The 27,206-nt window shown below is 31.7% G+C and overlaps 2 protein-coding genes across 7 annotated transcripts; both read right to left on the bottom strand.

Moving 5' to 3' along the window:
• Positions 1–795: 795 nt before the first annotated feature.
• LOC120067923 (something about silencing protein 10) lies at positions 796–10,758 on the bottom strand. Of its 6 annotated transcripts, none has more exons than XM_039019559.1 (17): positions 10,541–10,758; positions 8,850–8,990; positions 8,623–8,714; positions 8,086–8,158; positions 6,835–6,983; positions 6,501–6,635; positions 6,218–6,354; positions 5,041–5,128; positions 4,479–4,658; positions 4,193–4,366; positions 3,404–3,484; positions 3,141–3,277; positions 2,924–3,050; positions 1,641–1,891; positions 1,486–1,546; positions 1,324–1,392; positions 796–1,210 (listed from the first exon to the last, which is right to left on the bottom strand). In XM_039019559.1, the coding sequence occupies exons 2-17, from the start codon at positions 8,950–8,952 to the stop codon at positions 1,079–1,081; spliced, it is 1,989 nt and encodes a 662-aa protein (XP_038875487.1). In that variant the 5' UTR covers positions 8,953–8,990; positions 10,541–10,758; the 3' UTR covers positions 796–1,078. The 6 variants fall into 6 exon arrangements, with proteins under 6 accessions (XP_038875487.1, XP_038875490.1, XP_038875489.1 ...); XM_039019562.1 differs by having other exon boundaries at positions 3,404–3,481; positions 4,202–4,366; positions 8,850–9,000; XM_039019561.1 differs by having other exon boundaries at positions 3,404–3,481; positions 8,850–9,000.
• An 8,788-nt stretch (positions 10,759–19,546) lies between these two features.
• LOC120092511 lies at positions 19,547–23,670 on the bottom strand. Its single transcript, XM_039050609.1, has 8 exons — positions 23,510–23,670; positions 23,269–23,360; positions 23,035–23,108; positions 22,347–22,441; positions 21,386–21,494; positions 21,175–21,188; positions 20,622–20,723; positions 19,547–19,907 (listed from the first exon to the last, which is right to left on the bottom strand). The coding sequence occupies exons 1-8, from the start codon at positions 23,579–23,581 to the stop codon at positions 19,770–19,772; spliced, it is 696 nt and encodes a 231-aa protein (XP_038906537.1). The 5' UTR covers positions 23,582–23,670; the 3' UTR covers positions 19,547–19,769.
• Positions 23,671–27,206: the final 3,536 nt, after the last annotated feature.

Here is a 27,206-nt window from a genome sequence, read left to right on the forward strand (position 1 = left end):
AAACTTTTATCGATCAAGTAAAAGTAAATAATTATATTAACTTTGTTAGGTTAATATCAATTAGTTAGGTGATTATTAACTCTATTCAATATATATATAATGAAAAACAAAAGAATGGAACAAATAGAAAAATCAGTTTTGAAAGATAAAGAGAACTCGTCATAGAGAAAAAAAAATTGATGTTTGGAAAAAATTATTTTCAAATAAAGTGTTGAAAGTCACGTAACAAACGAATCTAACTTGCGTGTCAATTTTCATTAAAAAAGAATTCTTCTTTTAGTTTCTTTAATCAACCACATCCGACATCAATATTTGCAATTTTGTAATTTTAACACAAATAAACAAATGAAGTTTTTAAAGATAAATAAGCAATTTTTTTAATTCAAAATGGACCATGTATGAACAATTTTTAAAGGATATTTTAACCAAATGTCTAAATTGATTTATTTATGAAAGTTTAGAAGTTAAAACTATAAGTTTCATAAAACATAATCAAGCTAGAAGTAAATTGATAATTTAAGATTTAAATTGATATAATTATTAATTTAAAATACAATCTATCTTTCAATATTTTTCCAGGCTTTAAAACTAAACAACGATATCATCAAACAAAATTCAGAAACGCAATTCATAATTTAACTCAACCTAACCAAAGGAATTAACATTTTCCACTTGGCTAATTTAACTCAAATCTACTCTTCTTTTTTTTTCAAAAAAGAATTCAATTTTATCAAATTAAAATTAAGCCATTGAAATGAATACTCTTTATCAGTTTAACTTAAATCTTCTCTATCATTTGAAATAAAATAAAGGTATAAATATTTCAATTAGTTTTTTAAAAAAAAAACCAAAAACAAAATTGGTATCAATTCTAACATACACTTTCTGGAATAATTTACAGCTTGACCAACGTTTTGATCCATCTAAAGCCAAACAAAGCTCTCTTGAGGTTGATCAAGAAACTCATATGGAAGACTAATACTTGAAAAAACTAGTGATTCCTTGCCTCATCCCCATCACCAGTAGGGATTGTAATGCTACTCTCTCAAGAAGACAAAACTGGTACAATCCCATAGTCCTAACTTTTAAACCGGATGCTCCGACTGATTCCTGGGTTAATTCCTGTTGCCTCTCCACCATATAAATGAATCGGCTTTTTAACCTCCCGGACCTGACCTTTACGACGATTTTCTGCATCTTGAAACTTCAACTGCACCATTCACATTCACAAATATACGGACACAGATGTAAGTGGAAAATTTAACGGATGCAGAAATGTATTGTATTGGAGGAGGGATTGAGGATTTCATATAGTGCAATTACCTTGTATTTCTTTCTTGGGTTCTTTGTTAGCTTCTTCCGTTTTCTAGTTAGGCCTCGGTTCTTCTCCATCTGAACACGTCAAGTGTGAGAATGTAAATGAATCCACGTGCAATAAACTGAATCAATGGAAGAGATGCTGGTGGAAATGAAAGGAGTACTTACTTGATAACTGATCTTGCGTTTTCCATTCACAATTTCGGGAGACGATGGAGTTGCCGTGGTCCTGCAGAAGTTGTTTGTCAGACAAAGTCATATTAGTAACATATGAAACAAAACAAACCAAAGGCTAAACTTCACCTTTGGTGATAGAAACATACCTGGAGTAAATTTCTGCTTTGGCAGCAAGTTCCGCAGCACGTTGTCGTTTGACTTGCTTGTACAATTCATCTTCAGAGTCTACTTCACCATTTCCTTTCAAAACACCGTCATCACTATCACTGTTACTCTCGGGGACACTAGTGCCATTCTTTGACTCAACTCCAGCCCTCGCCAACATTTGAAGTTCATATTTCCTCCGCCTTTCTCCAATATCGTCTCTTGTGGGCAGATCATCATCACCAGAAATGACCTTCAGATGATAGAAAGGAATTAACCAAAACCAGCACAAAATACCATTAGGCACAAAAGTTACAAAGTAAGGCACTGTAATTTAGAAACGAATTTTTATATCCCTGCACTCCTGTTTTTCTGCCATGCATACTCATGTTTATGTTGAATTCATTATATGAACAATATCTTAAATTTAATAACTTGGATATGAGCTCATCAACACCTCTCATTCCAAGCATACAACCAAAGAGATCAAAGAGAATGTCTACTGTGACGCCCCAAGCCTAGGATCTGAATTAGGATTCTGAATCCGAATTCGGCATGTAATGGCCCTGACATTTCGCTATATCCCTTGTGACTTCGTAACATCATCCTTACTTGTATTAAATTGCTTCCAAGAGGGAAGACTATCCCCACAAACCAACAAGGGCTCTTTCGACATGTTTTGTCCTCACTCACATGTTTCCAAAGAAATTTCTTGTGAGGTCACCCAACATATAATTGCTCCAAGCTAAACATTCTTAATTTCGGAGTTCCTATAATTAAGTCACTGAAAAGTAAGATGCACCTTGTTGGTATAGGTAATAACTTGCAATTCTTCTAAGTCTTTCTTAACCATACTTTCATATTCTCAGGATCCCTCTCATTTATATGTGATCTCGGTTTATTCATCTACCCCTCCTAAACTCGAGTCACATCTACAACCAAAGAGTTAAGTGTTTCTTATGTTTAACAATTGAAGCTCTTTTGTTTAGTTTTGTCTGGCTTTCCTTCGTTTCATTGCGGCTCCTCTTGGTTTGGGCTATCCATTTTGCATTTCCTGGTTGCATATCCAAAGGAAAATATGGATTTTTCATCTTAAAAACTATAAAATAAAATATCAACGCTTAGTCTTCAAGATGACTCAATTTGACTGTTATCATCCAATTCCTAAGGTTAGTGAAACTAGAACTAAGTTAACACATGCCGAAAGCAACCCAATTCCCTCATTTATCTAAATATTCCTTATTAGGGATATGAAAGGGCTAAGTTGAACTATTATGGTTCAAACCTTCGGCTTCAATTTGGCAGAAACAAGCCGCATGAGATCAGCTGCACTGGCAGAATTATCTTGGCCCTTCCACTGAGTAGCCAGAGCATCGGTGTCATCATTAAAATCGCCATATGCTTCAAGCTTCCTGCATTGTCCAAATCAGATAAATTAATTGTCATAATACAAAAAAAAAAAAAAAAAGAGGATTATGTGATATAATAATCCAAAGCAATACCGATTAATTGGTTGCATATGCTTTTTGGCTCCATATTGCTTTGGTTCAATTAGAGTGAAGTCCTTCTGTTTTAGCTTTTCTTCAAGGAGTGCTCTTACTTTTAACATTTCCATGCTCTGGACACTCATTTGATAACCCTGCAAATGTAAAAATAAAATTTTGAAAAAATGTATTTAAAAAAACCAAAAAGGAACAGGATAATAAGAGCAATAACGAATTAGAATGAAAATTTTTCATCAACTTGTTTTGTAGGGAATAATTACCACTTGTTTATGCTTCCCTTCTTTCTTCCCTTTCTCCTTCAATTTATCCACATTCTCCGACCCAGTTTTTGCATTGGGCTGCTTATAAAATTAAAGCTTATAAGTCATTTCAGGATGCGTTAAGTCTTCAATATATGGCATCATCACGAATGATGATTGATCAGAGGGAAAAAAAGCAAAACTCAAAATATTTGTAGCTGTTTTCTGATTTTAACTCTAAAGGTTCCTATTTATATTTTATATTTATTAATTAGTGAACATTCACATATTCAAAAAGGTATCGAAACTTCTGTAAAATTAGTTCAGAATAAACATATATATATTTGTGCCTAGCAGAAAACTATTTTAAACATAACCCATATTCTATATATTTTGTATTCATGTTTTTGCAATTATAAAGGAGCATTCATGATACTAAAGAATAACTCAAATTTGAAGATATGATATAGAATGTCATAAGAAATTAAATGACCAAATAATGGAGAGAAGTAACAATACAGGTAGAGAGATTATTATTTAGACGAGTACCATTGCCAAACATATGACTAACTTTAACTTTCAAAACACCTTCAAATATTCGACGAAGTTTTTTTTTTTTTTTCTAAAATAAAAACAATACATGCAGACTGGAATGGACAAATATTTCTAAATTATTTTCCCTTGGAAGAAGTAACAAACACAGGATAAACCTCTATGTAGAAATTATGTGAGAGATAGACATGCTTATGAGAGATTATGACATTTTAAATTAACTGTATACAAAACCCTAGTGTAAGATTAAAGTAATACCAATCCCACTTTTTGGCTATCAGAAGAGCGATGAGAAGACCCCTGATCTTTTGTAAAGAACTCAGATGAAACAGGATCATTCTCTTTGTTCAATTTTCCATCTGTTTCTTCCCGCTGATATATGTTAATGATATCTTCTAATTTGTATGGAAGGTTCTCGTCAAGTTCTTTTACCTGTCAGGTGCAGAACAAGTTCAAACTTACAAGTTTACAACATGGAAGGGTGACAAAATGAAAAAACAGACAACATCGGAGCATATAAACTAAAGCGAGAGGGGGGAAAAACCTTATCCAATAAGTTTTTGATCTCTACAAGGCGAGCAATTACAGGATGATCCCGTACTGCTTGCCCCTCAGATTTCAGAAGAAGATAGAAGGCTATAGCTTGGCAATAAGAGAGCAAAAGACCCTGCTTTAGCTCCAAATATTGCAGTCCTCCTCCCACTGCAATTTTCCCATTTCGAACCTTAAAAAATCATCAATAGTGTAAAGACTAGTACGTTAGTAATGCCCATTGTCATCTAAGTTGATGTAAGAAGAATAGGGTAAATTAGAAATTGGGTAATATTCTAGGTTAATTTCCTTTTTACCCCACTTATAATAAGACTCTATAAATAGGAGTCTTTCTCTTGTAGTGAATATGAAATTCGTACTCCCTTGAGAGTAAAATAACATAACAGCCACCAAACAATAAAATAAATCTATAACTTCATAAACAAGACAGAAGTGTCCATTTTAAATACTTATGTTCACTAGGAGACCATACTTGTGTCTGACATTCTAAATTATCCTCATTAATGTTAAGCATGAATGATGTCAATTTTAGGCTAAACAAGAGAAAAGCGTACCTTGTTCAAAACTGGATTAACTTTGCTCTCAAGCTGATCCACTGCTTCATTCAATTCGGACAGCAAACCAATTAACTCCGGAGCAGAACTATAATACCAAGATTTTCACAACCGGAAAATGTAAGAAAGCCATAGATGACTTCAACCTCCCACAGAAAGAGGCAATCCAAATGAACGGTGCCATTTAGGATTTCAGCTATAATTTAAGAAAATTAGAAAATTGAGTGTTCTTATTATATGTACATGGAATGATCAATAACTCTTCAGGGTATTTGAGAGCCACAAGCCTTCCCGCTCAACTAACCAATTTCATTTCTCCCATTTTCTCTCTGGAAACCCCTCCTCACTTTGTCAGATTTCTTATGCTTGGACAACAGGTTAATCTAATCTTGCTCTAGCTAAACCAGATTGCTATCCTAACAAGCAATGTAATCAAACTTTAAAGGACGCTATTCATTCATCGTATTACTAAGTCCAAAATTTTATCTAAGGGGCAATTTTTATAAAGCTCAAGGAACGATAAAGCGCAATAATCTTATGGGGCTTAAACACAAAGCGTAATGTAAGAAAAGGTGCAATTTTTTTTGGTAAAGCCAGACATATATAAAAGTACTACATAAAGAAGATAATAGTTGAAGTGAGAATATGAAGAAAAAAAAACCCTTGACACAAGGAAATTTTGCATTGACTTAGTAAATAAATTTTTACTTGATAAAGAAGGAAAAACCTAATTATTACTTTTTTTTAGAAATAATTTAAAAGCCCCGAGGCCCAAGGGTTTGAGGCTTATGGCTTCACAAAAGGCGAGCACCTAATACCCACCATATTTTGTGTTCCTCACCTTGAACCTAAACATAGTACCTAGGCACGCGCCCGGGAGGGCTTTTTGAAATAGAGTGCGGGGTAGTGGAGGGGGCATTTAAATATGAGCACCCCTGGATGCTTTATATGTTATTAGAGAGATGGGATTAAAGAATCCTAAAAATTTTATGAATGGATTAAAGGCTCATAAGCAATTCCGCTATCACTTTAATCTTGACCAGTACAAGAGAGCAGTAAGCCAGACATTGCACGTAATTGAGTTTTTTTCTTGGGGAAGGCTTTGAACACAGGTAAAGGCTTTGTTAAAATGAAATGAAAGTGACGACGACCAAATGATAAAATAAAAAAAAAATACCTGCTCAAGACATCCATCTGCTCCTCTCTTGTTAAAGCATTCACGTCTTTAGCAATCTCCTGATATGTAGCATCCATATTTTCTGAAGCTTCATTTCTTGCTGAAGTTTTAGAATCAATTCCTTTTGCAGATATTTCCTGTGAAGACACAAATTATAGTCATGTAAGAGTTGACTGAATTTATAGTCCAATGAGCCAAGAACTTTCCCAACTGATTTCACTTTTACTTTTTAGAGAAAAAAAATGATAATTCAACACAAGAGAACAAATGCAGGCGGAAGTACCTCTAGAGTTAATTCCCTATCACTCTCATCTTCAAGGCCAAAATCTTCCAATGAGAAAGTTTTTGCTTTCTCCTTCTGCAATCGAATAACCTCTTCCTCCTCTTCTGCAAGGGACTCATCATCACTTGATTGGATCTTCATTAAGTTAAAAAATAAAAAATTATTTCAACTATAGTTTGAAGTCTATAAGATACATTAAGATTATAAATAACAAATTGTATTGACGGCAATAGAAAAGAAACACAATTCTAATCGTATTGCCAATCAAACTCCAGAAAGGTGAAATGACTAGTTAAGTGGTACGAAAATGAAGGCATCATATATAGGTCCTCACTTCAAAATCACGATTATCAGCATCGTAGTATTTGCTTTTCCTTCCACCCCATACAGTCTTTTGTTCTTCCATGTCTTCATCTTCATCCTCATGCATTTCATCTTCCACTCCACCAAACTTTTCCCGCAAGAACTTCTGTTGCCTAGCAACTATGACAACCAGACAAAACTTGATTCATTAAAGGATTAAAAACCATATTGATAATGAATATTAAAAAAAAAAAGAAATGGCAGGGAGTCTTTCAATTTATTACAGGTAGCACACAATATTGATCAAAATAAATAAATAGATGAGAGAGAGAGATTGAGAATCATTATTTGAAGTCGGTTTTTATATTTCAAAAAAGGGTAACTGCATGGAGTCTAAAGAACATGGGCAAATGAAGGAAAATTTTGTACACTTTTTTCGTAATCCCACAGTTGTTTTGGTCTTTTATTTTCTTGTGGCCCATTCTTTCAAACTTCTTTCTTTTTAATGAAAGATGTTCTTCCATGTAAAAAAAGAAAAAGAAAAAATCTACAAAAAGCATGTAACACTCTATATTCAGCCATGGAGGGTGTTTGACATGTGTCTAATGAGGAGACACTATGAACATGTATGTGTCTGATTATTTTATAATTTTAAGATTATGGAGGTATGGGGATCTAAGGGGCACGTGTGTTGGAAAACATGCTACTGAAGATGAAGAAGAATATTTAAAAAATAATAAATGGTATTTTTCAAAGAGCAGAGATACTTACATCAAGAGGCAAAAATATAAAAATGAATAAAATCATTTAGAAACTAAAGTAAACATCATAATAATGACATGCAAAGATACGAGTGATGCTTAAGGTGCAAGTTTTTCTTTATTGGAATGCTTGGATATTTTGTGGAACAATTGATTTTATTTTGTAGCAGAAAAATGAAATGTCAAGGAGACATTATAATTTATTTTACAATATTAACATGCACTTTTAACAAAAAAGATGAGAATAGCTTGAAGCTTGTATTTTTTACTTCTTTACATTAGGAAGAAAGAATTTATGTGCAAAGTTATAAGAACTATATGTAATTTAACGTTTTCCTGTCATTTTTTCAACAAAATGGTACATCTCTGCAATTGTATTTGGGTAGGGTCATGTTTGACTTCATGGGGTTAAAAATAAAAATAAAACAGCATAACGACAATTGACTGATTTACTTGGCCCATTTCTCACTACAACAGAAAGAGATTTAAATATAAGAACTTCTCAAACCACATTTTCTTACTTTTTGCAGCTAAACCAGTATCACGGATATCTTCACCATCATCTTCATCATCATCATCTTCATCATCAATACCCTGAAAAGATAGAGCAAACGCAAGAATTAAGATCACTTTAGCAGGAACTGGAAACTCCCATGCATGGACTAGAGAAAGAATCATACTAGTAATTGCAATAGAGAACGGCAGATACATTCTTTGTAATATAGAAATTAATGAGGCTTGTTTCTGCCAAATTCTCAAGTAATTTCTCGACAAGCTCCAAGCACACGGGCCCACTTCCATCATATATTCCAACATCACACATTAATGGAGTGAAAACTTAGCATCTAAAGTAGCAAAACAGAATGAGAGAAGATTCCTCCCCATTGGTCATCTACTTATACCCATTACTAATACCATATTTCTGATTCAAACGACAGAAGCACCAAACACAAGAAATGTCCAGGTCAATTGTCCTGTCCATAAAACTAGAAGATTGGCTGGAAGTAACTAATATTGACAAAGATTTCTGACGATGAGAAAAAGGAAGATGTAGGAACCTCTAAATTAAAAACAGGTTGCTCAGCATCTTCATCTGATTCCGGAGCATCACCATTAATATCAAGGGGAATAACATCCCTCTGCCTGTGAACTAAAAGTGTGACGCACATCATTAGACTCCATGGTTTCATTACGCACATGGATATTAAATATACCGAGAAAAAAAATTGAAATATCCATAAACGAAACATTAAAAAAATATCGTCAAATGACACAGAGATCTTACAGGCATCAATTTCATCGTCCATATCTTCAGAGGCAGCATCATCTTCGGCAACTCTTCTCTTAGAGTTCCTTTTGTCTTGCTTATAACTTTTTCTCTTGCCCATAATTAGCTAAATTCAATTCAATGAAGAAGATAACACACCTGCAACAAACTTTTGGTGGGCTATAAGCCTATAACCAAACCACATCACTTTTCAAAGTTCTATCGTCCAAAGAGTAGATTAGAACATGATTTGTAGTAGTTTCCAGAATCAATTGAACGTTAAAAGAAATGCAAAATGTCTACTAGTTTCTACAATCAAGACTAATTTGAATGCAAAGCGAAAGTATTTTCCAAAATCCTCATGTCATGGGATTTTCTTTTTCAACACAAAACAAGGCCTTTTTTTTTTACATGGTCAATGTGAGCTGACGACTCGCACTTGTGAGGATTCCTCATCGAAGAACTACAAAACAAGGCTTCTTGTTGATTATTGAAAGATAAAATGAATATGACATACTCCAAATAAGAGAATAAAGAAAACTTGCCAATTACATTAAATATTATTTATAGAACTAATATTTGAAAATGCTAAAGGTGGCTTTGAGGTTTTTCTTCTTGAAGGCAAGGTGTAAGCCTCGAGACAGAGTGAGGCATAAGCCTCAAATCTAATTAAAAATATTTTACAAATCCTAAATTGTTATGACCAAGTATTGCTAAACATAATTACAATGATTATATAAAAGTGTAAAAAAAAAATTAAAAAAATCACCACCACAATTTCTACTTAAACAAAAATTTGAGGGGAAAATACACTTTTGGTCCCTAAGTTTCAAAATGTTACACTTTTAGCCCTTAAGTTTTGAGTTTGATTTCAATTTAATTTTTAGGTTTCAAAATGTTACAATTCTACTATTGAGATTTGAAGCTTTATTCAATTTGGTCACAAAGATTTACAGTTTTAACCTTCCTTTTTTTTTTTTTCCACTAAATGCTCACTTTAGGACTCTAGATCTCCTTACAGTACAAAGCATATATTTTGCTCTTATTTTCCGTAAATTCAAAGTGTCAGTGGTGATTTTAATTTAAGGGTGAGAATTTCAATTTTCAAAAACAACTCATTGTTTTCTTCCCAACTATAATCTACAAATATAAATATGGCTGCGGTTGTTCAGTCAAATCAAAACAACTCCTACAACCTAGGATTAAAAGAGAATTGGATAAATAGCCTCCACTTCTAATAACGACTTGCAAAAAAGTATCCAAAAACAACCAGCCGTGGAGGTGTAAATCTCCGAAAGACATTTGGAAATTGGAATACGATACATTACTCCGACTGCTTCTTGATAAATAAAGAAAGGGGATGTCGGAAAAATCATGGTGGGCGGGTGCTTTTGAAGATTTGGGAGACTAGAAACATGGCAATTTTCAGCAGAGACCAAAGTGATGTACAGACTATCATCAAAGCCTCAATTGACAGACAAAAGCGAGAAACTAAAAGGCATATGGCAGCATACAGCTATTCGAAAAGTCCCATTTTGCCGCGAGGCTGATGATTTTTTTTTTTTTTTTTTTTACCGTTGCTATTCGGCGATTTTTATAAACAAAGAAAAAATTAAAATCAAAACAACTACTCCATTCTTTCATTAAATAAGTTCTAATTCGAGTTTTTCATATGAGAAGAAAGACATAGACGGAGAACGGGAGAATACCAGTAACAACAAGAGAGAAGAAGATTGGTGAAATCGGCTAGGTGAGAGGCTACGGCGGCACTGAATCGGAGAAATGCGACGGCGACGGCGACACTGAGCTGCTGAAAGGGAAGAGGAGCCGGCGGGAAGAAGGGGAGCACGTGAGAGCGAGAGGAAGATGAAAGGGGTTAGGGTTTAACAAAGTGGCTTATTGGATTGAGGTTTTCCCGTTGTCCGTCCTTGTTTGTATTATTTTACAATTATGTTTCTTTGTTTTCATTTTTTTTTTTTCTTTTTGTATAAACTGTAAAAAAAAATAGACTTTTTCTATTTATAAGATTTCTCCTTTTTTTTTTTTAAGTATTTAAATAATATGTTTGAATTTAATTAATTAGTTTGAATATGTGTCATAATATTGAAAATAAATTATACATGTATAAGTAGAAATAAGAGTCTTATAAATATAAAATGTAATCAAGTAAATTTAAGTATTTTTCTGAAAAAAAATTAAGAAAACTATCGAATGTATCTTCCCAATTTTTTTTTTTTTTTTAAATCAATTTCAATGCTTGATATTACATAGAGGTGATCAATGAAACTAATAAAACCAAACCAAATGTTAAACCGAACTGAACCGAATTAATGTGGCTCGGTTTGGTTTTATATATTTTCAAACCAAATTATTGCAGTTCGGTTCGATTTCAAATATGAAAACCAATTTGAAACCGAATTGAAATGTTTTTTAATAAATATATTACAAAAACAATGTATATGTTATACAAGTTTGAAAAATAAAGCAACTAATGATGTTTTGCATTATGATAACTCTTTTATGTTTGTAGGATTTATATTTTTGGACTTTGGAATAATTTTTAAGTTCGTTATTGAATTAATAGTGTTATTAGTAATCTAGACTAGTAGTACCAAATAATGACTAATTATAATTGTTATTATTAAACTTTAAACATTTTAGTTTTTATTGTTTTAAAATTTCAAAATAAACCGTAAAAAACTATATTTTTAAATACATTGTTTCAAATCATAGATATTTAGAAAATATGAAAAAGCATTAAAAAAAATTTTAAAAATGTGAACCTGAACCGAATATGTGGTTCGGTTCGATTTCATAAGATATACTTTTTAAATTTTACGATTTGGTTCAGTTTGAGCCTCAAACCGAATCATGAACCTTCCTTTATCATGAGAACAAATAAACTTCCTTAAAAAAATAAACAAACTAATTAATAATATTTGCATTTATAATAAGAAATCTTTAAAATAAAACATATTTCTACTCTATTTATAACTACTATTTGAGTTCACTATTTTTATTTTAATAAAAAAGTAAAAAATTATTCCATCTAAATCTCCTTTAAATGATAATGAAATATAAAAAGAAAAAAGAAAAGAAAATGAGATAATTGGAAAATTGTGAGTACAATTTGGTTCATTTAGGGAGAACATTTACATTCAAAATTTGATTTGATTTAATCTTAATTCAAATTTAAAAATTATTAGATATAATGTGATTATTTTCAAAACAAAAATCTTTTGTATTTATCGTGGATCATTATTTTAAAAAAAAAAATTTGTTGTGCATTTAACTTGAATATAATGAAATTATTTAAGAATATTAGATAAACTGATTTTTTTTTTTTTCTTAAAACTTCTCGTCCTCTAAGGTGAAATAAATGATTTTTTTTAGATAACATCAGACTTTTTTTTCTTCTTTTCTTTTAGTGTAAAATTTAGATAAAATGTGTTTTGTTTTAAAAAAGATTATATTCTCTTCGTGTGAGTTTGAGATAAAATAAGTTTTTGATTTTTTTTTTCCAAAAAAATTTATTTTAATGTGAATTCGAGGTAGATTTTAGATAACATTAGATATAGATAAATTTTGGTTTTTAAAATTTTCTTATTTTATTTAACATGAGTTAGAATTTGGAGAGTAAATGCGATTTTCTTTAAATCTAGTAATGTAATTTTTTTAAATAATTTAATTTAATTTAATATGTGGCTTTGTAAGATAAATTTTTTAAAATAAAATCGATGATATTTTTTAAAAATTAAGAACGATAAACAATTATAACAATTTAGAATTTAATAATAAATATAATATAATAATCAAAACTAATTCTAAACTAAGAAATTGAAATAGATCAAATTAAGAAAATAAGATAGAGGGAAAAAGATTATTTTGATTTTCTGATTTTCTGATTTTTCTTAATTTGAATTTAAAACATTTTTTTTCTATTTCATTAAAAAATTTGTGATATTTCTAATTTTATATATATATATACCTCTCTCTTAGTTTATTTTATAGTACTTTATTAATATTATGTTAATTTTAAACCAAAATATAATTTTTTTCTATTTGAGAAATCCTAAAATCTTATTTTCATTTGGATTTGTAATTATATTTTCTTAATTTTAAATTTTATTGCAATAAAAAATATCAATTTGTATGAAGATGAAAAGCTCTAAAATATTATTATTTTCCAAACATATATGAATCAACAAAATTGGGAGAGTGTCCATTTGTATTTACAAATTTGAAAAGTACAAATATATATGTATATATATATATATAACATAGATACGACTACACAATACGAATATGATCGGATACGGCGATTCGTCAATTTCTAAAAAACTAAGATACGGATACGTCATTTTTTATATTTTTTTTAATATATATATTTCTAAAAAATGAAGATACTGATACGTTGAAGATACAATAGCGCAAAATAGAATACAAACACTGAAATACAATACAAAAAAAATAACATCTAAGATGTTGAAGTACAATAGTTAATAAAATGCAATAGAAAAGTGACTCGTATTATAAAGAATAAGAAGAAGATTAGAGGGAGAACTATGAAGATAAACGAAAAACTTCTTCATTAAATTGTTGAAGATATCCAAATGGTTTATATTTTGGTAGACTTTGTGGGGACTCAAATGTAAAGATGGAGATTATATGATTCTAGTATAGGGTTTGGTCTGTTATTTATTTATTTTTCTTTTAGTTTTGGACTCGAATAGTGAGCTTTTTAAATAGGTTGCCTAATTTTAGATTGGGAAAGAAGTTACTTGTCTTTTTTCTTTTAAAAAAAAATACGCGTAGAAATAGATACGTCAAATCGCATGTTAGATACGTATCTAGAAAGTATCTAGAAATATAGATACGTCAAATCGCGTGTAGATACATATCTGGGAAGTATCTGAAAATATCGGTATAGTGTCTGATACTGATTCTTTGCCTTACATGAAGTATTTGTGCTTCATAGCTTTTCATTATGTGAGAATTATTAGTCGTTTTTTTCTTCATCCTCCTCAATATGCGAGATATTAATTATGTGAGAATTAGTTGTGATATTTTCTCCACCATTTTTAATATGTGAAAATGAGGAGCATCTATGTTAGGATAATTATGAAAAGAGAGGGAAAAAAACACCTACAGAAGCATTTAAAAAAATAAGTAATTGCATTGAATCACTTTACTTTAACTTAAATATCTATATGGCTTCATCTGGTGAGAATTTAAAAAAATAATAATAAAAATTAAAAAATTAAATTCAAATATAAGTAATTTATTTTGAATGAAATCTTTTGTATTGGTCAATGTGATGTTGATATTTTTTTAAAATACCAACGTGAAGATTAAATAGGAGATTTTATTTATTTAATGATTTGAATATAAAGTTACATTATATAATCCTATAATCAATTACTAAGGAGGTGTTTGATAAATGGGTATGAGTTATTGAATTGGGTGGGTATTTATTACCCATATTTGTTAAGCCCATAAAAAAAACCCATGGGTTATTAAAACCCTTTTTTACCTATTCAAAACTCTCTTTTTTTATCCCTCAAAACTATGATCTTTTATATTAATATGGTTGTTTTCAAAACTTATTAGGGAAATAAGGTTGTTTTGAAACTTAGAAATATTGTTGTTTTGGGAGATCGAGGCTAGAAGTCGAGGGTTGAGGATTCGATTAATGTAGAGGTTGAACGTTGAGAACTCGACAAACAAAGAAAAACTTGGAAACAATATGTATATTAGGATTGTCGAAGGTTGAAGTTTCGACATACATAGGTCGAACATTAATCGAACGTTGAGAAATCAACAAACAAAGAAAAACTTGGAAACAATATGTATAAAGGGTTATCGAAGGTTGAAGTTTCGACATACATAAGTCGAAACTTCAACCCTCGACAAGTGAAATCTCGCTAATTTTGTGATGATGATCTCACTCTAGAAGGGAATCTCGCTAGAAATGTGGACTGAATCTCGCTGGTAAAGTGAGCATCGCTAGGAAAGAAATGCTTGATCTCGCTCATGAGGATCTTGCTCATGAAGATTCTCATGAGTGAGATCCTCATTGTTTTTTTAGTATTTCTATTTACTCGACTTTACTATTTGTATTTACTTGACTTTACTACTAACGTGGCTGCTACTTACTTTCAACTAACATTCAAATTAATTTCACTCTTTAATTAATGATGTTAAATTAATTTCACTCTTTAATAATAAATGCACCCAACTCTCTCCAACAACCACTTCTTTCTCCAATGCACCTAACTCTCTCCAACAACCACTTCTTTCTCCCTCTTCTATTTATAGATGACTTCCACTCATACTTTTTATATTTCCACTGTCTTTCTCTACTATGGGTGTTAAACCTTAAAAAAGATATGCTTTTGTTGGTTACTCTTTGGTTCAATTTTTGAAGTGAGGACCCATACGTGATGGCGACGAATGCATTCAGGGAGTTTGAAGATGAGATTCGACTTGGATCACAGGACTGTTACACACCTGAGGTTCACCAGACAGAATCACCATTAAATCAAGATGAAATAGATGAAGAGCCAGTGGAACAATCTATAGGTAGAACGAGTGTACCTGCCGAGTCATCTCGAGGTAGTAAGAGGAAGAGGCCATCATTCCAAGCTAAAATGATCGACATCATGAGATCGACTGTTGAAATGCAGAGCACACACATGTGTAGACTTGCATCGTGGCAAAAGGAGAAGTATGAGCTGGAGTTCGTGCGTCGAAAGGAAGTAGTAGATGCCATATACAATATCGATGGCCTGGATGAGGATAATCAGGTTACCCTTATTGACCTCCTTGTCACAGACATTCAGAAAATGGATTTCTTCCTTGCAGTACCAAAACACGCACGAAAGAGGTACTGCCTCCGTCTATTAGGAAGAAACATGTAGACTGATCACACCCCCTATATTTTGTTTATGGTTCTTTTGGATAACAAGAAATGGACAATGGACTGTCATGTCGAAAAGAATGATAACTTTTGCATACATCATGACATGTAATTTTTGTGTTTATATTATGACACAGATATTATAAGTGTCGAAAAGAACATATATTTTGTGAATTTTTTTTTGGAAACGGTCACATGTTCGGTCAGTTCATATTATTTTTGTGATCTTATAAAAAATGTTATTGTACTACATCACATTCTCACCATCATAATCAAATGAAAGGTAATTATCCTATGTACAATTTCAATTCCAACTATATTATCCATATTATATATAAAAAACTGTATGATATGTGAAATAATAAAGTTAAGTTAGCAAGATTCAATATATATACGTACAATATACCAATTAGTAATTGGGATAATTACCTTCAATATATATACAAACATTCAATATATATACATACAATATACAATATACAATATACCAATTAATTGAGCAGTAATATGAAATATATTTTGTTGGTATGTTTTACCGATTGAAGAGAATTAAAATTATTACAGTTTTTGAAAAGAATATATGAAAAACAATCTATTATGTTCTACAAATTGAGAAAAAAAATTGAGATTGTCCAGTTTATGTCATAAATGAATGAAATAAAAAACAAACAGAAAAAAATAAAACTAATCCCATTCACAAAAAACTGCAAATCCCCAACTCAACTTTGCACAACAAACACAGATAATAATTACCAACTCAACTAAACTCTGCAAACAAACACAGACAATTTAACTCCCCAGATAATTTAACTCTCTAGATAATAATTACCAACTCAACTCTCTACTTTTATCACATATCAAACACACCCTAAAAGGGGTAAAAGGGGAAATCAAATGTTTCTCCCGTAGTCCTTTTAAATAGTACATAGATTTGAAATTTTAGTTTATATTTTATTATATGGAAAATTATTTGAAATGACAAAACTGTTTAAAATATTTATAAATAATAACATAATATCACAGTGCGATAGTATACTATTTATGCATCCTGACACAGATAGTATTCTATCGCGGCTTATCGCAAATAGACATTAAAATTTTACTATATTTATAAATATTTTAGTTCATCTTTCTATTTTTGAAAACAACCTTTTATATTTTATACCCATAACTCTAAATCTGATAGATATACTTTGGTTTTCATTTGAAATTTTTGTCTACATCTCGTATTGTTTAAATAATATGTTCAATTTAGTTTAATTGAAAAAAATAATTTTAGTAACCTAAAATTAATTATAATTTAACCCTTCACCTTGATGGAGTATCGGTTTTTTAATTTTTTTTTTAATTTCGTCTAATTTAACCTTAGATTTTGACAAATGTTGCATTTTTTATTTTCTAATGAAATTTAATTTAAATTATTATTATTATTCTTTATGTAAATTGTAAAGCATGTATTAAGTATGAAATTTATGGACTTTAGAAAGGAAAGAAAGACATGAAAATTGAATTTTTGTATTTGTAAAGATTTGTTCAATGGTCAGTATTATGTATTAATCTAGCTCACTTTTATGTTGACTTTATTTGGTTGAAAATTGAGTTTTTTTTTTTTTTTTTTTTTTTTTTTTTTTTTTTTTTTTTTTTAAAATATAAAAGGATGAGCTGAAACGAACACTGGCACCAAATACGAAAAACATCAATCCCATCAAGAATAAGGGGAAGAATAAAAGCTAGAAAAACATCTTTCCAGACCCAAAATCACCTAGATGAGGAAGCCAAAGAAGCTAAGTTGTAGGCTACTTTGTTCTCCTATGTGGATCTTACATAAATGATAGATATTTACAAAAGCAGCAAGTCTATGAGTCTCTTCCACAAAAGTATCAACTTAAGACAAACCCAAACTCAAATAGTTCAACAATTTAACCACCTCTGGAGAATCAGACTCACTTCCACCGGAGGGTTTTGTCCATGTCACAATCTTTCTAACCTAGCTAGACCAACCACCACAGCTTTAGCTTCCAAAACTATGACTCCCCGATTGTGGTACAAGAACTTGCAACCTCCCATAACTGGCTTCCCAAGACGATCACGAAGAACCCACCCAAAACCTCCTTTTTGATGAAACTCTGACCAAATCATATCCACATTGAGTTTCCAATGGCTCTCCTTAGGAGCTTTCGACCCACTCTTATTTGAACAAAACTCAAAAGAGGGAAGGGGAATGGGAGGAGAGGAAGAGACCTCACGAAAAAAACTTCCAACAAAGATTCCATAGCGTGAATGATATCTCTTCCGAAAATCCTTGGTTGAAGTTAATCGTATTCCTCTAGTTCCAAATACTCCAATGAAGAGTGAGAAAACAAAAAATCATAAGCTATGTGTGATAAAAGATGCTTTTATGCAAATATGGGTGGTAGATTTGATTTCTCCTAAGGGCCATTTGGATTGAGGTTTTCTCAATGCCCAGAAATTAAGGATGTCTGGGAATTATATGGGAAAACAATGTCTAAGAATAGAATGTGTGGGAATTAAAGATAACTATGTTTGGTTGTATAGGAAATGTTATCAATTAGATCACCCAAGTAAATGTTATTTTTGTTTAAATTGTGTGATCACTTTCAAAATTTTGTGCAATTATAAAGCATATAACTGATAAAAAAACTGCCTTAATTGATTTTAAATAATTAATTTGTGCAATTTTATTTATAAAGCATATAACTGATAAAAAAACTGCCTTAATTGATTTTAAATAATTAATTTGTGCAATTTTATTTTTATTATGCAATTATTAAAAACAACTTTAAGCCGCTGCACTATATTTTATACCAAAAATCAAATATAACCAATATCAAAATATAAATATTAAACATAGACAAAATAAGCATTTATATGGTGGTAGGAAAGTGAAGAAGTAAAAACTTGTAAATCCTTCACTTGTTTGGCTAAAAAATGTCTTTTCCAAGATAAATAAATAAAGCCCACAAACCAAATATGGGTTTTGTAAGCTCATTCCCATTCTCATTCTCTTTTCCCTCCAACCAAACAGTTCATAAAGGTGTTTGGAACACCAACCTAGTCAAAGAGGCGTTCCTTCCTTATGATATAGAAAATATTATTAATATTTCTTTGGATAGTCGTCTTAGAGAGGACAAGATCATTTGGAGCTTGGACAAAAAAGAAAAATTTTATTTAGCTGATTCTTTTTTCACTTCTCAATGGCCTTAAAGAAAGCTCTCAAGTTTTTAGAGAGATGTGTGAAAGTCTAATGCATTGTCTAAGATCAAGATAGAAGTGATGAAAAATTATTAGTGACATCATTCCAACGACGCATAATCTTTCAAAAAAAAAAAAAAAAAAAAAAAAATTGCTATTAACCTATCTTGTCCTTTTTTGTAGGGTGCACACGAAAACCACGTGTCACCTCCTCATGTGGGAATGTAAAGTATTTAAAATCTGAAATATCATTTTGCCTTATAATGTTTGTGTGTTTTCTGTGGACATAGGTTTCTGATCTTCTGCGTTTAAAGGAAATTAATGGTAGAAAGAACCAAAAAGTTGAAGTAGCATTTATAAGTTTAATTTTAAAAGCTAAAAACATAAATAACATTTTGGCTTAAAAGAAAACCAAAAAATCACATGAGTACAAACTTAATTTTAAAGAAGTAAAAAGTAAAAACTAACTGGGGATATTCAGTAATCGAAACTAATGGATACAGTACATCACTATCCTATTCCTAATTAACAACATTTACACCAATAAACATATATTAAGCAGAACTAAGTAAACAATCAATCATGCTTAACTCCAAACTATTTATTTCACGTGTACAAAAAATTAGATGATTTTATTTTATTTTCCTTCAACAAAATAGATTACATGGAAACAAACAACTAGAATTGGTATTCAACTATGCATAAGCTTTCATCAATTGCAAGTAAAATTTCCAAGACTTTGACACAAGGAGACCCATTGAAGAATAGGTGGATAATCTTCACTTGAAAAATGGGACCTGTTTGGCTCAATTTTCAGCATCTGAAGCAGATTCAAGTTCAAGTATGGCATTGAAACCAAACTCTTTCCCTGGACTAAACAACACTTTCAGTTCATCTGCCGTTTGTGTTGTGTTAACCTTTTTGTCCTTCACATTTATATTTTCCTGTGTTGGAGTCCAAAGAAAAAAGAATGAGCTTCTGTTTTTCTAGACTACAAATTTACCAAAAACATATTTGGATAACAGCTTTTGGATAAATTACAAGTGAACCATGTCTATTTAGTATTTGAACTTCAAAAAGGATCGATTACATGTTTAAATTTTGAATGGTTATCATAGTATCTACCATACTATTAACTAAATGGTAACATCATATGCTAATTAGATAGACATTAGTTATTTGGGCACAACCAGAAAGATAATATAGAAAAAAGGCAAATGGATAACTTTAACAAAAGAAGGCAACACATGAAACATATCATTTACTGTGAAGTAATATATCAAATTCAATCCATAAACCATGTCACTCTATTTTATCCAATGGTTAACTTCTTTCCATCATTTGTTAGCCACGTCATGCCAAATTAACAAGTCATTTGTCTAATAGGTGTGTCACGTCATCATTTAGTCAAGGATGGAAACCACATAAAACCACAATTGGAACTCTAAGCATATAGTTTTACTATATGGACATAATCATCCAAGTTAATTCAGAAAGGTTATAATCTTTTGAAATGGTGTGTTAATCGCTAGTGATTTTATTTTACTCAAATATCATCGACTTCTACAAGCAATCTAGAAAAACCAATTTAAAAACATCTCCAAATTCACCACATAAGCCTTAGGTATAAGAAGCAAAGCAATGAGGTTAAAACTTACCTTCTTTGCATAATCTGCCATAGTTGAGTTCAATATTTCTTGTATGACAAACTTTATGACTCGGTCCTTACCGAGGACTTCTAAGAGGAAACTTTTTGGGACCTGAAGGAATAAATTAATGAGAAATAAAAACCTTTTGGAAGAATAGAAGAATACTATGTGTAATTTGGATGTAAATCCCCACATAACATGCCAAAGAAAAGAATAAGGATACTAAGAAAAGATGAATCAGTGCGGAATCAAATTTAACCAAAAAACAGAAAGTATTCCAGGTTAATGTACGAGAAGCACTTCTTATAACTGGCCCATATTTCATGAACAGATATTTTCCGATCAACTACATAATCAAATTTGTAACTTGATGACTCTACCGTGACCAAGAAAACATCAGAAAATAATTACCAATAAAAAGAAAAAAAAAAAAAACCAAAACTTGTGAAAAGTATCAAAAGATGGCAAGGCATATATTAGATGAGTTAGAACTAAGCAGCAAATTTGAAAATTCTTGGAAACCCAAAGGGTAAAGTAGAAAAAGCAAAGAGAAGCAACTCACATTTGATGTTTTCCCTGGCAAATCATCAACGGGCATGAAGACAGGAAAACATTAGAAACCATATAAAGTCAAGCCATAATGCATAAGTACAGAAAGGCTTTTCTCAATTCCCATGTTTGTCAATATCGATAATGAACATGTAAAAGACTATGTTGCAGAGGTTGTAAGTTGTAACATTCAAGGTGGAGGGGGTGGAAAATCATGGTACTACCTCCTTTTTGCCTACGAAATCCTGGCATTGGCGGTGCTGAGCGGGCCAAGTTTGTCAAAACCTGATCAAATACCTTTTGTGTCTCATCCCCAGTCAAGTCCACTCTTAGCTGTCAAGTAAATTTTTTAGGTCACTAATAGTAAAGACATGAAAGGGAAGGATGATAGGAACCCAATCTTGATTGAGAATGGAAACGATAAGATAATGCTTAAATTGTATTCCCATATAATAGAAAATTTACAAAAACCAAAGACTTTGAGAGGCATGGACTCTCCCAAAATGTCTATACTCTGCCTACCCCAAACCCAACTGCATTTAAAACCTCTTTTCTAAGCTATTCCCAAACAGTTTCCTGCTAACATTCCTAACAAAAGCTTACATTGAGAATAGATTGTTCGTTAGCTTTGCTGGGCAGAAGTTGTAGCTATGTGAGGTGGCATTAGGAGAGTGAGAGATTAGATATCTAGATGGTGGTATCTTAAAGATGCATTATTTTCTTGAACGAAGTCTGGCAGTTTGTGCTGTGCGCAAAGATAACTCCAAGTCTCAAAGTCTTATTTTTCGTATCCTGCAGATTTGCATCAATATTCTGGGGGCAGATTTTATCATGCTTTGGGTGGTCTGGTCGACATACAGCTCTCCCTCAAGATCTCCTTCTCCTCCAGTATGTTTTCTGGGGTCATCCTTTCAGCTAAGAAAAGAAGCTCTTATGGATGCACTTCAAGGGCTTTCTTCTATTGTTCTTACAGCTATTTCTTCGTGTGAATGCTCTGATCTCTTTCACCATTACTTCTTTTATATCCAATTGGAGAGTCTCATTTGGACTAGGGTTTGTTCCCTTTCTTCTGTAGTTTCATATAATTAAAGAAATTGTTTCTTAAAAAAAAAAAAAAAAAAAAACTCTAGGCTGCGACAAAAAATGCTATGCATGGTACAACTAGTTCATATGGGTAAGCCTTACTTGTATCTTGTTTTCCTCTTCAGATTCTACAACTACTTTAGCATTTTTTAACGTTATTGCATTGCCTTTATAATCCGTGATGGCTGCCTCCAGACCTATGACATCAAAACAGAATATCAACAAAACAACATAAGCCTAAGCAGAAAAGGGTCTTTTTTGCACAACTAGAGTTGATTGATATGTGACAGTTAATAACTTACAAAATAATGACAAAACTGGGATAATTTTTACCAAATCCGTTATTGCATTTCTTACCCTCAATTTATTAGGTCTACAATCATGTTACATAAGCATGATTTACAATGTACTCGACACGATTTTCTAATACATGATATAGAAGATAATAATGTCTTCTTCTCTTCGTTCATACTAAACAGGGATTCACTAGTAAAACTATCTTACGCTTGTCATTTGCTTCCTAATTACTCTATTTTTGTACTTTTCTTTCCAACCTACGCTAAAAATAAATGAGACTCCAAAACAAGGGGAAGGGAAAAAAAGAATAATTATAAAGGTTAAAAAACTACTGTCAAATAAACAATTTAATTAGTCCATGAACTTCCGCATGTAGATTAAAATTTCCAATGACCCATTCAATGAACTTTAAGTATGAAACGACCCATTTTAATTCAGTCTTTACTGTAATGGGTTCAATCAAGATGATAAAAATCTATGTATGCAGAATTACCTGAACTAGCTATGGACGTCGGTTTGGACAAAAATCGGGAACCCACTTTATGGGAACTATAAGAAAATGACGACCTGGAAATGAAAAAATGTTCCCACTCTATCCATCAGTTTTCACGTACAATTCACCAAATCGAAAATGAACAAGCTATATGTGTCATTACACTACTCAATAAACAAGCAAGAAATTAAGAATCGACATTGAAAATGGAAACTAACCAAAATACATGTTTACCTCCTACACAACCCATCTTGTACATTATCAAATTCAACGCCTCCAAAGTTCAGACACACAAGAGGATTGCGGCAATAGCCTTTAACAGGAACCTGAATCACAGAAAGCCAATTTGAAAATGATAATATCCTAAACTTATCGGAGGCGGCAAAATGCAGTGGAGCTTAAAGATTCAAGTCATTGGTCTGGCTTCTGAGGAATACTTGGAATTGAATGAGGCTAGAATGAAAAAATTGCTTACTTGGGTGAAAATTGGCCACCGGAATTCTGAGGCGATGTTGGTTGCCGTCGCGGTTGCGGTGGCGGACAGCATTTTTCCAAGCGCGGCTCAGCGCCTCAGTTTGAAGTTTCTTTCCTTGTTCGGTTCTCACAATAGAGACTTATCAAATCCGAGTCATTATACGACGCCGTTGCGGTTGGGGTCTTCTCTTCCCTACTCACAAAACAAATGTACAAAGATAATAGATAGGAATATAGGATAATCTCTTCTTAAAATATTTTCATTTGTTATAAATATTTCAATTATGTTAATTTGCATAAGCTCTCTAAAAATTATTTTAAATGGCAAAATTGTTGAAAATATTTAATAGTAAAATATCATAATTTTATTTATGATAAACTGCGATAGACTACTATCTGTGTCTATCATGACACAAATAGACACGGATAGTCTATCATGGTCTATTATAATTAATAGACATTGGAATTTTGCTATATTTGTAAAAATTTTAGTTTATTTTCCTATATTTGAAAACAACCCTTGCACATCCATACATATTTACCCACATTAATCTCGTCTTAAGCTACAAATGTCAATTATGTTATAGATCTTCTAATATTTTCTTCACAATCCTATGAATAAAAGTTGTGGTTGATAGTCAAATCGATCATAGCTCAATTGACATATAAGTGTGATCCTCTACCCCCAATTATACTTAAAAAAAAAAGTTGTGATTGACATTGGTAAAAAAACACACCACAATAAAGATATCAAATTTTCTTTCTACACGTATTAAAAAAATGCTTTCTATTTTATCTCTTTTGTTCTTCATGTTCTTATCTTGCTTTCATTTTAATAAATAACAATTTAGCTTTCATTTTAATAAATAACAATTTACTCTCTATACTTTATTATTCGTAACTATTTAGTCCTTATGGAATAAATATTAGTATGATTCAGTAAAATAATTTTTTTTGTAACGACCTGACTTTCTAGAATTGGTGTTGGACCGTTACTTCATGCATGCATAAATCTCCAAACAACTCTTTCACAAAATATAACTAAATCCAAAAGAATTTCATAAAATAAATTATTTTTATAAAAATTCAAATAATTGAAAATCTTTGATCGGTATCCCCTAAACCGTAAATTCAAATAACAAACATAATTTAAAACTCAAAACATTTGACTGTTAACAACTATAACATGAAAAACATGTACGAAAACTTCTGTCTGATCCCAATGGCACGACTACGAACTTTTCTTGCCATTTGTCGGTCTGTCCTTGTCCTTACCTAAAAAACATACTATAAGAAATAATGAGTATAAAAATACTCAGTATGTGACCCACTATTGGGCCCACTAGGTGATCGTTATGAAGGAACTTGTTTTACAGAGATCCTTGAGCAGAAGCGGATCGTCCAAATTCCATTTTGATTGAAAAACTAAATTTACAATAAACATACAAGATATGCATTCATAAACAAATTACAACATGCTTTTTACAAAGAAAAAGAGTTCAAGAGATATTACATTTGAAGAACCTTTCTTTGTGTATATCCCTCAAACGGTCATGAACCTCGAACTCAGCAAAAAACTTGAAGACCCTCTTCAAGAACTTGTCGAACTAAAAGGAGAAACTACCACAGTGAGCCTTTAGTATTCTCAGGGTGAGGACTCATGAGTAGTGGGCTCTGACTATTTTGCTTTGGAGGGTTTGTTTGAGTTTAGACGAGGAAGATGATTGAATAGGATAGAACGTTTCTATGATGTTCAATCATCTAACAAATCTCTCAATCGTATAGGTATTGCCATGTAGTGTTGGAAGAAGAAGAAAACTTATTTTCTTTTATTCCTTTTTGCCATACAACCAATTAACCACCTATTAAGGTGGTTGGAGAGAAAATATGAATTTATTATTCAAAATAATAAAATTATATAAATAAATATGATAACTAACTTATCATATCTTATTTATATTAAACTATATGTTATATCAAAGATAACACATAACCTATAGTTTTAATATTGTATCATATACAATATAACTAAACTATAGTTCATTTTCTCTATTTTATGGCATTTAATATAAATCATATTTATATTAAATTTAACAACTATGAATCATATTCATAGAAAATATATTTGAATCACATTCAAATATTTATTTCCTCCAATTAAACTATAATGTATCAAATACATTATAATAATTATATCATATATAATTGAATCAATTTAATTATATTATATAATTAAATTTTAACAATTCAAAGTAACCCAAAAATTGATTCTCAACTAAATTCTTTTGAACTACCAAGGGGACCTTATGGACCTGGAGCTTGAAGCTCCACGGTATGTGAATAATTAATTAAACTCTTTAATTACATTATCCACCATCCGTTAACTGTCAGGCACTCCAGTAAAGACCGACAGCTGCACTCTTTGCACTATAAATATATTTCTGTTTTTATTGGATATAACCAATTAACAGTACGATGACCCTTCACAAATTGCTCGTAAGTATAGCTCGGCCAAATTATCGTTTTGCCTCTGTAGTTACATCTAATTCCTTAAGTACCATCGATCCCTCCAATGAACAATAGATCATAGTCTTACTATGACTAAACTCCTCTCGGGCTAGGAGAGCGTCTGACGGCACATTGTTCAAGACCCGTAATCAGCCCTTAAGGGACCAGTTATCTACTTACCCTTATGTTGAGGAAGGAGTGAATTACATCTTGCGTAGCTGTGTTCCAAACTCCCTAATCAGACGAATCCCCAAAATGGTAGGCTTATTGAGTCAGTGATCTGGCCACTCTCACTCATACAAATCAAACGACCGCCCTTATAGGCAGAAGTTCATAACTCACTCAGGATTTAGGTCATGTTACCTATGGTCATCCTGGTGAAATGAGAGTCTCTATTATGAACGGTGTTATATATTGAGACTAAACATTTCGTGGTCCGGTCTTATACAAACTCCTTTGTATAGAATATCCCCGCTTGCATGTCTAATACATGAATGATCAGGATCAAATCATTTGTAGCATTTTACACCAATTGTAACACCTACAAAGCGGACCATATTCATAGTGTTACCAGGATAAGATACCCAACCTTATCCATATACTACAGACCATTTAGGTTATCACTTAAAAATGATCCACCTGTATGTCTCCACATATATGTTAAGTTACAATGACAACCTTGGATGTTAGTTGATTGGTTTGTGGTTAATGCAACTAAAATATCACATATTTTATAGACAAAGTGAATAAAATATCATATATTATTAATTACATAAGAGTTTGTTCATACAAAGCTTACAAACTATAGGACCCTATGAGATTTAGGGCATCAACCCCAACATGTTAGCCTTCCTATCAAACCCACTATTGGGCCCACCGAAAATATGTTATCTTTTTCTACTTAACTCGGAGTTGTTTAGCTACTTAATTTGGTTAAATTGATTATTTTGTAGGACTCGAGTGTACAAGTAGTCGAATTAGGCGTTCGAGATAAAAAGGCATTGAAATGATGAAGTTATGAGCCAAATTGAACAAATGAACAAGGAATGAAGAATTCTGCCCTGTTGAGCATTGCAACGCTCTTCATATGCTTAACATTAGCTCGACGCTGGAATGCAAAATGCTCGGATGCAGGCCAGCGTTGTAACGCTCCAAAAATGTCACAATGCCATTGTCGCACCACTCGCTTA

This window comes from Benincasa hispida, chromosome 12 (genome assembly GCF_009727055.1).
Source record: "Benincasa hispida cultivar B227 chromosome 12, ASM972705v1, whole genome shotgun sequence".
Lineage (NCBI taxonomy): Eukaryota > Viridiplantae > Streptophyta > Magnoliopsida > Cucurbitales > Cucurbitaceae > Benincasa > Benincasa hispida.

Excerpts from the sequence above, each read along its gene's own strand:
- LOC120067923 (XM_039019559.1), bottom strand. The coding sequence starts at position 8,952 with ATGGGCAAGAGAAAAAGTTATAAGCAAGACAAAAGGAACTCTAAGAGA. Across the intron at positions 8,715-8,849 it reads GGACGATGAAATTGATGCCT|TTCACAGGCAGAGGGATGTT; the intron begins GTAAGATCTCTG and ends TCACACTTTTAG. Across the intron at positions 4,659-5,040 it reads TTAATCCAGTTTTGAACAAG|GTTCGAAATGGGAAAATTGC; the intron begins GTACGCTTTTCT and ends TGATTTTTTAAG.
- LOC120092511 (XM_039050609.1), bottom strand. The coding sequence starts at position 23,581 with ATGCTGTCCGCCACCGCAACCGCGACGGCAACCAACATCGCCTCAGAA. Across the intron at positions 23,361-23,509 it reads GGTGGCCAATTTTCACCCAA|GTTCCTGTTAAAGGCTATTG; the intron begins GTAAGCAATTTT and ends TCTGTGATTCAG. Across the intron at positions 23,109-23,268 it reads CAAGATGGGTTGTGTAGGAG|GTCGTCATTTTCTTATAGTT; the intron begins GTAAACATGTAT and ends TTTCATTTCCAG.